The sequence below is a fragment of the Pantherophis guttatus genome, chromosome 7, assembly GCF_059756535.1.
Source record: "Pantherophis guttatus breed Tessera chromosome 7, ASM5975653v1, whole genome shotgun sequence".
Lineage (NCBI taxonomy): Eukaryota > Metazoa > Chordata > Lepidosauria > Squamata > Colubridae > Pantherophis > Pantherophis guttatus.
Window position 1 is genome coordinate 85,277,524 of NC_142069.1, and position 13,375 is coordinate 85,290,898.

The 13,375-nt window shown below is 45.0% G+C and overlaps 1 protein-coding gene across 1 annotated transcript; it reads left to right on the top strand.

Moving 5' to 3' along the window:
- The first annotated feature begins 27 nt into the window (after window positions 1-27).
- Window positions 28-12,286, top strand: ARMC10 (armadillo repeat containing 10). Its single transcript, XM_060692659.2, has 6 exons — window positions 28-392; window positions 1,418-1,560; window positions 4,702-4,836; window positions 8,093-8,269; window positions 9,631-9,702; window positions 10,602-12,286. The coding sequence occupies exons 1-6, from the start codon at window positions 191-193 to the stop codon at window positions 10,857-10,859; spliced, it is 987 nt and encodes a 328-aa protein (XP_060548642.2). The 5' UTR covers window positions 28-190; the 3' UTR covers window positions 10,860-12,286.
- The last annotated feature ends 1,089 nt before the right edge of the window (window positions 12,287-13,375 follow it).

Below are 13,375 nucleotides of genomic sequence, written 5' to 3' on the forward strand. Positions count from 1 at the left end.
CCACCCAGTGGGGGATCCTCCCAGTGGGGGATCCGCGGGATCCACCCCCCTGGAGGTGGAGACCGGCTGACCCGCGTGCAAGCGGAAGGTGTCGCTTTCCCACGTGCTGCAAAGCCTTTCCCCCATTATCCCATTCCTTTTTTTTTTTTTTTTTCCCCGGCCCGGGAGAAACGCGTGTCCTTGCTTTGCCATGAAAGAACCGGCCGGTTGGACGTTGCGGGTCGGCTTGGTGGGCTTGGCGGCGGCCGGGGTCGCCTACGGTCTTTATCGGGTGACTTCCAGGCGGAGCGGCGGAGCATCCCCACGACCGAAGGGTTTGGGCAGCCTCGGCGGGGGAGAAGCCTCGGGGTCTCCCGGGTTGTCCAGCAGCCCCCACCGGGCCCCTCCGCAAGGTCAGATTTCCCCTTCCCCTGTTTTGTGCCCCCCTTTTTTTAAATCCACGTGTTTCTTCCCCCCCCTCCAAAGAACACGTGTAATAATAACAGTAACGGAGGTGGAAGGGGACCTTGGAGGTCATCTAGTCCAACCACGCAGGAGACCTATGCTAGGGGTTCGAACTGCCGGCCGTTCTGAGCGTCTTAGCCCAGGAAGTCGGCAATCTGCGGCTCCGGAGCCACATGCGGCTCTTTGGACTCTCTGCTGTGGCTCCCTGTCCCACCACTGGCTGGCCCCGCCCCTCGCTCTCCGCTTCCAATCACTCCTCGCCTGGCCTGAGAACGTAAGGGTGAGGGCGGGGGATGGAGAAGGGGCCAGGGGAGATACAGAGAGAGGGGGAGAGAGAGAGATACAGAGAGAGAGAGGGAGGGGAGAGAGGGAGATACAGAGAGAGAGGGAGAGGAGGGAGGGAGGGAAGAGAGAGAGATGTCACAAGGGTTTTGTGGTTCCCGCTGTTTTTTTTTAACAACTGGTTCTCTGCCCTAATGACCTGCTGGGTAGGCGTGGCTAGGGGGGGTCATGTGACTGTCGGAAGTGAGTGACATCGAGTTGGCCACGCCCAGCCAGATTTTGTGGCTCCCGGTGTTTTCTTTTCTGTGGGAAACGGGTCCAAGCTTAACCTTGCAGACCGCTGTCTTAGCCACTGAGCCGTGCCGATTTTGCATTTGGGTTTTCCCCGCGGGAACGCGGCTGCGCAGATTAATCCTCGATTTAGGACCGCAAGGGAGCCCAACCTTTTCAGGGGCTAAGTTGGTGAACAACGATCTTGTTATTTGACATTCACAATGGCAGCGATTCGCTTAACGACTGCGGGAATCAAGGTCGTAAAAGGGGGCACCAGTCGCTTAACCCAGGTCCCAGTTAGCTTAGCCGCAGAAATGTGGGGCTCAATGGTCGTAAATGGAGGATTACTGGCATTTCTGGGGGGGGGGGTGAGAAACCAAAACAACCATTAGGTGTAATATTTATTTTCTAACATTAGGGGGCAGTGATGGTTCAAAATCCGTTCTTGAGGCCTGTCACATTAAGAGTCTTCTTCATCTGCTGGAGTCTACAGAGGATTCTTTGGTTCAAGAACAGATCTTGGTTACTCTGAGCAACAGCGCGGCTTTCTCTGTCAATCAAGTAAGGGCTGTTCTTTTGTTTCCATGCCACCCTAGAAAAAGAAGCCAATGCTGTAATACATCCAAACAAGGCAACTTTTAAGACTTCGTGGACTTCAACTCCCAGAATTCACTCAGCCAGCCTGGCTGAGGAATTCTGGGAGTTGAAGTCCACAAAGTCTTAAAAGTTGCCAAGTTTAGGAGACAGACCCCTGTTATAATAGATATCATTTTAAAAAATGATCCTCTTTAATCAATCAATCCCTTTAATCAATTCCTAGAAATGAAGGGGATTTAAAGCCAAATTCAATCATTGTAATAACTTTGGGAGGGGGAAAAAAGGAGAATTAGTGCAATCTTCATGGTAGACTGAGAATATTCATTTAAAAATGGAGTTTTTGGAAAGTATCGTTTTATGATATGGTGGTACCAGGGGAGGGTTCTAATTACCTTTACTACCGGTTCGCAATGGGGCTGTGCGCTCTTCTGCGCAAGCGCAGAAGCATTTTGATGACACCGGGGTCGGTGGGCAGAGCCTCCCGCTGGTTTTACTACCGGTTCTATAGAACCGGTGCGAACCGGGGGCAGCCCACCAATGAGTGATACCTTGGTGCTCAACTGCTTTGAAACTCAATAGAATAGAATTAGGATTAGGATTAGGATTAGGATTAGGATTAGGATTAGGATTAGAATTAGAATTAGAATTAGAATTAGAATTAGAATTAGAATTAGAATTAGGACAGAGGAAGGGAAGGGAAGGGAATAGGATAGAATTCTTTATTGGCCAAGTGTGATTGGACACACAAGGAATTTGTCTTTGGTGCATATGTTCTCAGTGTACATAAGGAGAATAAAATACATCCATCAAGAATAAAAAGATACAACACTTAGCGATAGCCAAGGTTACTAATAAGCTATCAAATCATACTAGGAAACAAATAAAAACAATATAAATTGAAAGATACAAGCAACATGGTTGTAGTAATAAGTGGGAAGAGATCGATACTAATAAGGAAGAGACGGATAATAGTAATACAGTCTTAGTAAATTATTTGACAGTGTTGTGGGAATTAATTGTTAAGCAGAGTGATGGCATTGGGGGTGGGAATTGTCCTTGTGTTCTGGTGTTCTGGTGTGAATTTGTTCTAGTTGTTCTGGTGTGAAATTGGTATTCGACACATTTTGATGCGAACATTTTGTCCCGATACTCATCGTTTGTTTGGTATTGATGCGCACAAGCTCAGAATTTGTCATTGTCACCTGCCTTGTGACTCACTACGTTATTCAAGGTGCTGGTGATGACCTATAAATCCCTTCATGGCTTAGGCCCAGGATATCTGTCAGACCATCTGCAACCAGCAACAGCTCCCCATCGTCCGGTGCATTCTCACAGGGAGGGCCTACTCAGGGTGCCGTCGGCTAGACAATGTCGGCTGGCAACCCCCAGAGGTAGAGCTTTCTCTGTGGGTGCACCCACCCTTTGGAATCAACTCCCCCGGGGGCTCCGGTTGGCCCCTGACCTTCGCACTTTCCGCCGTGAACTAAAAACATGGCTGTTTAAATTGCCCCAGCCTGGATTGATGGGGTTTTGATTTTTAATGTATTTTAATATGCATTTAATATGTATTTTAACATGTTTCTTACTGTTCTGTCCCCGTCTCACACACGCACACAAACAGACAGCCAGGGGTTAAATAAACTGGCAGACAACCAATTCTTCCGATAAGAAGCTTGGCAGCAACCCAGTAGCTGCTTGCCAAGAACTTTACTCACAAACAAAATACACACAGTTAAGAATTGTCCAGTTCGTAAAATAAATCCAAGGCCGATAATGTTGTTTCCAAAGATGCAATGTGACCCGATAGTAGTTAGTTTTGTCCGTCACAGAGTCTGAATGGCCACCTCACCCCCTTTTATACCCTGTGGGGTGTGGTCCAGTGACTCAGCCTAATCTCTGGCACGCCTTTTCTTCTGATGCGCACGCTTATCTCTGCGACGCTGCCGAGGATCCAGCCAAGACTCATTTCCCTCATCACTGTCCACCTGTGGCTGTGTGGACGTGCTTGGCCCCGGCCCTATATCTTGCCCTTCGGCGGACACCGAAGGCATTGCCAGAGAGGAGGGTCCTGGAGAGGGAGGCCTTGCCAGCTCCTCTCCTACACTCTCGGAGTCCTCTCCTGCTCAGGTTCAGGCTCAGGTAACGGAGCCACAACACTTACTTGGATTGAGATTGTATATCTTAATTGTTGTGAGCCGCCCTTAGTCCTATGGGAGATAGGGCGGCATACAAATCTAATTAAAATAAAATAAATAAATAAATAATTCTTATGGGAAAAATCGGTTTGCTACTCGTTGTGCCTCCCACAACGAATTACCGTAATGAAAAGTAACCCCGGTACAACTTCATGCCTCCGTATAGTGACGTACAGCAAGGTGTTTATGCACAAAATTTCTGCTGCTTCAGCTCGTCGCCTGCTAAGGAGATTAGTCACAGTTTCCACCACATTGCAGGTGTTTAAATGGGCTAATTATTCTGATTCTTTTTTCATTTTGACTCTCAAGTGTTTGTGGATGTTTAAGTGGGAAATGGATGTTATTGGCTTAAGGCTGTCTTGGGTCTTTAAGCCTTCCCCAGTTGCAAAAGATACCAAAATAATTATTTGGCGACATCCTACTACCAGCAGCCATGGCCCCTCAGTCCCAAAGTCAAAAAAAATATGGATCTTTCTGCTGTAGAAGGAATGAATTTATATGTGAAAGAAATGGCGACCGCATTACTAGAAATCAAGAAATAAGAGCCTATCGTACCAGTGGGGGAAAAAAAAAATACGGTAAATAATTTTCAGCATTAACAGAAAGGAACAGAAAGCAATTTGTAGGATGGTGGCTTGAGATATTAACTACTTCTGGGCATTTTGTGAACATTTTTTTCAAAGTGACCATATGATCGTGACTATGTGTTATGATCTCCTTTGCATTATTAATCTTTAAACTTTATTTTCCAATAAACTCAGCTATTAAGAACAGGTTTTTTTTTTTATAAATTAGAGAGCAGTGTAGTTGAGTTGGGCAAATTCCCCTCCATGAAATGAGGGGTTTTTTGGGGGGACTTTAGGAATGAAGATGATTATATATGATATTTTCCTATTTGTTTAATTTATAGGATATCATTCGGAATTTAGGTGGCCTCTCTGTGATTGGAAAAATGCTTTCAGTTCCCGTCACTAATGTTAAACAGAAAACACTTAATGCACTCAATAACTTGAGTATGAATACTAAAAATCAAGAGGAACTAAAGGTGAGTTTAAAATAACAATGTGTAATGAAAATGCATATGAACAAAGTTTCTAAAGAATTTAATGCAGCGGGAGTACTAGCTTTATTCTTACGTGTGATATTGATCAGTTGGATATTATTTAGCATCGCCATTTTTTAAAAAATAGTTCATAAACTGTCTTAGTTCACCACACTCGGGAGACTAATAGGGATTAGAAGAGTTATCCACGGCGCACGGTGACCTCAAAATGATGTGTGTGAATGAAGGCAAGACAGGAAAACAACAGACGGAAATTAATCAAGAAGAGAAGCAACCTAGAACTAAGGAGAAACTTCCTGACAGTGAGAACAATTAACCAGTGGAACAACTTGCCTCCAGAAGTTGTGGGCGATCCAACACTGGAAGTTTTTAAGAAGAGATTCAGCAACAATTTGTCTGAAATGATATAGGGCCGTGATGGCGAACCTATGGCACGCATGCTACAAGTGGCACACAGAGCCATATCAGTGGGCACACGCGCGTTGGCCGAGCACAGCTCCGGCGCGCATACGTATGCCGGCCAACTGATTTTTGAGCCTTCCGGGCCCACCAGAAGTCAGGAAACAGGCTGTTTCCGGCCACCAGAGGGCCTTCAGGGGGGTGGGGAAGCCCGTTTTTCATCCTCCCCAGGCTCCAAAAAAGCCTCTGGAGCCTGGGGAGGGCATAAAACAGGCCTACCAGGCCCACCGTGCCATCGTGTGCCAAAAGCGGAGGGAGCGCAGGGGGTCATGCGCACATGCACAGAGGGACGGGGCACATTGAATTATGGATATGGGCATGCACGTGCGTGACAAACCCCCCCCCCTGGTGCTTCCCCTGATTTTGGCACACGACGGCAAAAAGGTTAGCCATCACTGATATAGGTCTCCTGCTTGAGCAGGGGGTTGGACTAGATGACTTCCAATATCTCTTCCAGCTCTATTCTGATTGATTGATTGATTGATCAAAGTCCTACGACCTTTCAACATATATTACAGCATATAAAAATGGGCAGAGCTTTGATCTTTGGATTGTATGTGCTGTTTTGACATCATTAACTGATTTACTGATGCCTGAGATGACTAATGTTCAGTTCAGTGGCATACCCAACACAATAATTAGATTAAATGCAATAAAGTAAGGTGGAGAGATAAAAGAGGAAAATACTATGAGGTAAAAGAGTATCCAGTTAGTCCTCGTCTTAAGACCACGATTGAATCCAAAATTTCCATCGCTAAGAGACTTAAGTTTCGCTAAGTGAATTTTGCTCTGTTTTACGACCTTCCCTCCCACCATCGTTAAGTAAATCATGCAGCTTTCAAAGTTAATCACACGGTTGTTAAATGAATATGGCTTCCCCATTGACCATGTTGGTCAGAAGGTCACAGGAGCTGGTCACATGACCCCAGGACGCTGCAACCGTCATAAATATGAGTCGGTTGCCAAGTGTCTGAATTTTGATCACCTGACCATGGAAATGCTGCAACGGTCGTAAGTGTGAAAAACAGTCATGTCACTTTTGTCAGTTCCATTGTAACTTCGAACGGTCACTAAACAAATGGTTGTAAGTCAAGGACTACCTGCATTCACATGGAGTGGATGTAATAGAGTGACAATATGTCCATCCATTGTAAAAATATGAGTTTGTTCCAAATGTAAGTTACTCTGGAGTTGGAGCCAAACATCTCTTTGAAGTTTACAAAAAAAAAAAAAGGATAATTTTATGAGACTAATTAATCTGTCGTCTTCCCTGAGTCTTTGCGCTGTCCAGTGTCAGCTTGACGCTTGGGGCTCAGGACCCCGAAATTTGGGGGAGCCGCTTTAGTTAGAAAGGAGATTCGGGTTAATGTCAGGGTTCCAAGTAACCCCTCAACGAAATCAAACTCCGAGGCTTGAGTTTCCTCAAAGCTAATTTTTATTAGAGATGTCATATTGGCACATCTGGGAAAACCCGAATCTGAGAGCTTCCGGGTTTTCCTCACAAAACAAAACAAAATTCAAGTTCTTGCCCTTCACCCACATGTCCATCACATAAACCAATCAGATACCCTCCGGAACAGAAAATATGTCCTCATTCTTCTCAGCACAGCTGCAGGGCACAATGGCCTTGACTCTCTAGAAAGAATGTTATTTTGACTACATATCATATTCACTCCATATAATCCCCCCTCCCGTTTTCCCACAGTAGAATTTGTGGCCAGCCACTTACCTGGAATGAAATAAGGTCATCTGCTTGATCAGGGGTTGGACTAGAAGACCTCCAAGGTCCCTTCCGACAGTGTGTTCAGTATAAGGATATCATCTTTCACTTTATCCAAAAGTTTCCGATAAATTTTATCTGGCTTTTAACTTACTGATGAGGTCTTACGGATGAAAATTAACTGGGTAAAATTTCTTTGCCTTTCTTAAATATAGGGGTGATTAAAGTGAAACCCCAGGCATTGGGTACTGTATGCAAGTTGAGGGTTACTAATATCACGTTAATAATCAATGTAAAATGTAAATAAAAAAAAACAATTTAAAACCATCCGTAATAGTAAAAATATCAGCAAGTTAATACTAGGTATTTGACTTGATACAAAATCTTGGCTTTAACCAGAAAGCTGTCTGTTATGGAACAGGTGATCTGAATTTGAGAATGGACATCAGATGACATCAGTCTTTGCTTCTTCAAGAGGCAATTGGACTTCCTTGGTTTTTTCCTTGAAGACGTTTTGCTTCTCATCCAAGAAGCTGCTTCAGTTCTGAAGAACCCAGAAAATGTCTGTGCATCTTATAGATCAAATATTGCCGAAGATCCGCCCACCCGCCAGCTTTTTATTGGCCTCCGCACACCCTATTTTCGGGCCTTTTTTAGCATTTTTCAAGCCTTTTTTCTGCCTGTTTTCGGGCCTTTTTTCATCTCAACCATTTTTGAGGCTTTTTTTTTTTTGGCCCATTTTTAAAAAAAAAGGGCCGAAAAAAGCCTTGAAAATGGGCTGAAAAAAGCCTCAAAAATAGGCCAAAAAAAGCCTCTAAAATGGGCCAAAAAATGCCTGGAAAAAGGCTGGAAAAGGGCCAAAAGTGGGACGCGTGGAGGCCAAAAACTTTTTTTTGTTGTTTTCCTCTTCTAAATTTAGATTGCGTCTTATAGTCAGGTGTGTCTTGTAGTCCGAAAAATACGGTAATTGCTTTCTCCCGTGAAGTAAACGAGACCTCTAGGGCTTTGTAGTAACGTATTAGTAAATGTGTTTTTGTGTTTATGTTCTATCCCTCTTAGATCTATATTACCAAAGTGTGTGAGGAAGTCGAAGCATCTTCTGTAAACTCCGAACTGCAGTTAGCTGGCCTTCGATTTTTAACCAACATTTCTGTGACAAATGACTATCATTACATGATGACTAGCTTCATACCCAATTTTCTGCACTTGCTGTTTGAAGGAAATGAAAGGACTCAGGTACAATAAGCCCCCTGTTTTATCGTTAAATAGAAAAAGGAAACATTCAGTGTTTAGCCTTTTAGGTTAATTATTTAACCTAATTACTAATAAAATTACTTTAACCCAATTAATTACTCTGAAACTAAATATAGGTAGTCCTTGACTTACAATCACAATTGAGCCCCAAATTTCTGTTGCTCACCCCGTTACGTGGCACTAGGGATTCGAACCGCTGAACTGCCGACCTTTTGATCGACAAGCTCAGCGTCTTAGCCACTGAGCCACTGTGTCCCATTTTTCACATTTATGCTACAAAGGCATAAATGTGAAAAATGGCCATAAGTCACTTTTGTCAGTAACTGTTGTAAATCAAGGATTACCTGTAGTAGAAAATGGTTTTGCCTGGTTTTTTTTTTTCTTTCATGAGATGGAATAAATCTTAGAAATGAGAATGGAGTGTAACTATTTGACCTTCCAAACTGAAATAAAATCCTAGTCAAATGTAAACTGGCAAATCATTTAAACATGAATATAGGTCGTCCTTGACTTACGACCACAATTGAGCCTAAATTTTTTTTTCTGGCTGAGCAAGACAGTTGTTAAGCGAGGTTTGCTCCATTTTACGACCTTCCTTGCCGCACTTGTTAAGTGAATCACCGCAGGTGTTAAGTTGCACTGCAAACATCATAAATACGAGTCAGTTGCCGAGTATCTGAATTTTGATCCCGTGAGCATCGGGATACTGCAAATGGTCGTAAGCGTGAAAAACTCTCATGTCGCCTTTTTCTAGCGCTGTTGTAACTTTGACCGGTCACTTAGTGAACCGTTGTAAATTGAGGATTATCTGTAACTCCGCCTTCAATGCAGCCCAGACAAACCATGTTCTAAACCAGTGATGGTGAACCTTTTCGCCGTTGCGTACCAAAGCGGTAGGGAGCGCAGAGGGGTCATGCATGCGCATGCCCCCATTCATAATTCAATGTGGCCCGCTCCCATGCATGTGTGCGTGACCCCCCCACCGCGCGCTTCCCCCGCTTTTGGCACGCGATGGCATGGTGGGCCCAGTGGGCCCGTTTTTCGTCCTCCCCAGGCTCTGGAGGCTTTCTTGGAGCCCGGGGAGGGTGAAAACAGCCTTCCCTAAACCCCCGTTTCATGACTTCCGGTGGGCCCAGAAGTCCTGAAAATCAGCTGGCCAGAGCGCGCATGTGTGCTGGAGCTGAGCTAGGGCACACTCGCCTGCCCACAGGCTCGCGTGCCATAGGTTCGCCATTACAGTTCTAAACTATCTATTACCTTTAAATCCTAGCTGTCCATCCAATGTACTTCTACCTCATATTAATTTGATAGATGAGTCAGAGAAACCCTTTTCAATGTTACAGGTTCAAGTCCTGAAAGTCCTTGTGAACTTATCAGCAAACCCAATTATGGCAGAACATCTACTTAATTCACAGGTAAATCTGCTTTTATCCTTCTTGTGTGACAGTTTCCTTCACTCGTTCATTTATTTTATTTCTTATACTATGAATCCCTTCAAATTTTGAAGGAAAACGTTTGTCCCTTCGTTGCATATCCACTGTGGGCACCTATATCGTTGTAAGCTTTATTTATAGCGCTTGTCAATTTTAAGGGCATTAACTTTAAAACAGTAATAGTTGCTGTTTACAAATAATTGCTGAAGGTGTTTAAGCGACATGAGCATTCTGGGTTTGAAATGAAATAGAAGTTATCCAGGAAATCGTATTCTAGAATCCAGAGATATTTTCTTTTTTGAAGCATAATGTATAAACCAAATTTGACGCGGTGACTGAGTGGCTAAGACGCTGAGCTTGTCGATCGAAAGGTTGGCAGTTCAGCGGTTCGAATCCCTAGTGCCGTGTAACGGGGTGAGCTCCCTTTACTTGTCCCAGCTTCTGCCAACCTAGCAGTTCGAAAGCACGTAAAAAATGCAAGTAGAAAAATAAGGACCACCTTTGGTGGGAAGGTAATAGCGTTCCGTGCACCTTTGGCGTTGAGTTATGTGGGCCACATGACCACGGAGACGTCTTCGGACAGCGCTGGCTCTTTGGCTTTGAAACGGAGATGAGTACTGCCCCCTAGAGTCAGGAACGACTAGCACATATGCGCGAGGGAAACATTTACCTTTTTTAATGTATAAACCAATGCATTTTTCAGAAATTATCCTTCCTGATGTGACTCAACATATAATTGGCTATTAACTCATTGGGAACATTCAAAGCAGCGTATTATTCTTATCTACTCAATGTTAACTTATTAAATAATAAATTCACGCTGTTTCTTTAAACTTAAATCACAAATGAACAGGCTTACATTTTTTTCCCTGTCTTTCCAGGCGCCTCTCCTCCTATCTCTGTTTGATAGCTGCATAAACAAAGAAATTTTGCTCAGAGTCCTTGTGTTTGCCACAAACTTGACGAAGTCCATGAGCCACGACAAGGGTTCTGCTATCCACAATCTGTACAACGAAGATTCAGTTTTTTCTACTCTCTCCGACAACTCTCTATTTACTCAAAAACTGGCATCTCTGTTGCATCATTACGATGCAGAAGTTAAAGAACAAGTTGCAAAACTAATAATGCAGCAGTGCTGAGCTCAGAGGTCCATCTCGAACCATTCCATCGTCAAAATCCTGAATGGCCTGAAAGATATATCAATGATGACCTCCGATAACTATTTTATTGACTTGTGTAAAGTTTCCTCATGTTTAACTGGAGAACTGTATCAATTGCGGACATTTCCTTCTGCCTCTATCTCTCTATTGCCCCCGTCTCTGGAAGTAAAAAAGAAGGTCCATGAAGGACCAGCTCATGGACTCTGAAATAATCTGGAATTTCAGGACAGCATCTGGAGGTTTGTTCTCCGAGCTTGTGGGTTGGTTTCCGAATATTTCATTATCAGACGACCGTGTTTCCCCAAAAATAAGACCCTGTCTTATATTTTTTTGAACCCTGAAATAAGCGCTTGGCCTTATTGCCATGCGCTCAAAAGCCCGTTTGGGCTTATTATCAGGAGATGTCTTATTTTGGGGGAAACAGGGTAGGTAACATTTTCAGCAAAATTTAGGGAATTATTTATATATCTTCCTCTAGTCCAGTGATGGCTAACCTTTTCCGCACTGAGTGCCCAAAGCACCTGCGTGAATGCGCCCAAATCCCCCCAAATGCAATGTGCGTGTGGCCTCCGTGCATGTACCCTGCCCGCATGTACGTGCGGCCCCGCGCCCTGCCCCACGCGCATGCATGTGTGGCCCCCGCACACGCCCTGCCCCCCACACATGCGCAGCAGAGACCTGAAGACCAGTTGGCCGGCAGGAGACGTGCGCACATACACAGTGGATCTGAACTGGAGTGGCGGCTCGCGTGCCATCAGAGAAGGCGCTGCGTGCCACCTCTGGCACGTGTGCCATAGGTTCGGCTCTAGTCACATCAACCCACCAGAGCGGGGAGGCAGGGAATGTTAGGGGTCACTTCTCCTAAGGGGGACCATCAAGTGGGACCAAGAAGAAGGACCTTCTCTGTGGTGGCTCCCTCTCTCCTCTGTAGAACATCGTCCCTGCAGAAATAAGATTGGACCTCACTTTGACACCAAGACCTGGTTTTGCTAACAGGCCTGAGGGCCCCAGAGTGGGATAGAGCCAGTGGTGGGCTGCTGCTGGTTGTAACAACCGGTCTGCCCAGCACTGAAAATGTGACCCTGGTCGCCTTCCACACATGCATGCGTGTGCAGCTTCAAAAACATGACGATATAGGACGGGGCGGGGGGGGGGGGCAGAGGCAAGCCCACGGGTCGCAACTACCGGTTTGCCTGAACCGGACTGAACCAGGAGTAGCCCACCTCTAGATGGAGCCCTTCAAATGGCTCCTTTGATTGTTGTCACCAGATTTGTTTTTGCATTGGGCTTTTAGCCTTGTAAGTTGTAAATAGCCTTCGTTAGACCACACTTGTGAGAGAAATAGAATTATTCCTGTAACTAATCTCTACAATATACCTCTACAATAAATCTGCTTTTTACTTGTTCACGGTCTCCTCATTTTTCTCTGAGAGGTTTGGGGTTTTTTTTAACTCTCACATTTGGATTACTGCATCCTGTTTTGGTTGCCATGATGTAAAAAAAGATGTGGAGACTCTAGAAAGAGTGCAGAGAAGAGCAACAAAGAGGATTAGGGGACTGGAGGTTAAAACATACGAAGAACAGTGGCAGGAATTAATTGGGTATGTCTAGTTTTATAAAAAGAAGGACTAGAGCTGAGATGGCGAACCTATGGCACGCGTGCCACAGATGGCACGCGGAGCCATATTGGTGGGCACGCGAGTTCAGCTCCGGTGCACATGTGTGTGCTGGCCAGCTGATTTTCGGGCCTTCTGGGCCCACCAGAAATCTGGAAACACCCTGTTTCCAGCCTCTGGAGGCACTCCGGGGGTGTGGGGAAGGCTGTTTTTGCCCTCCCCAGGCTCCTAGAAAGGCTCTGGAGCCTGGGGAGAGCAAAAAATGGGCCTTCCGGTTCTACCGGAAGTCGACAAACCAAAAACAGGGGGAGTATGGGGGGGGTCATGCGTGCAAGTGGGGGGGCGGGGCGCATAGAATTATGGGTGTGGGCACGCGTGCTCATGACCCCCCACGCTTCCCCCGCTTTTGGCACGTGATGGCAAAAAGGTTAGCCATCACTGGACTAGAGGGTGACATGATAACAATTCTCCAATATCTCAGGTGTTGTCACAAAGAAGAGGGAGCCAAGCTATTCTCCAAAGCACCTGAATGCAGGACAAGAAGCAACGGATGGAAACTAATCAAGGAGAGAAGCAACTTAGAACTAAGGAGAAATTTCCTGACAGAACAATTAATCAGTGGAACACCTTGCCTCCAGAAGTTGTGAATGCTCCAACACTGGAAGTTTTTAAGAAGAGATTGGACAACCATTTGTCTAAAATGGTATAGGGTTTCCTGCCTGGGCATGGAGTTCGACTAGAAGACCTCCAAGGTCCCTTCCGACTGTTGTTCTGTTCTGTTCAAATTGTCCTGGAATCACTTAAGAGTGAGTTGGGCGGCCATATATATTTTCTGAAATAAATAGAACATTGAATAATAATAACAGTTGGAAGGGACCT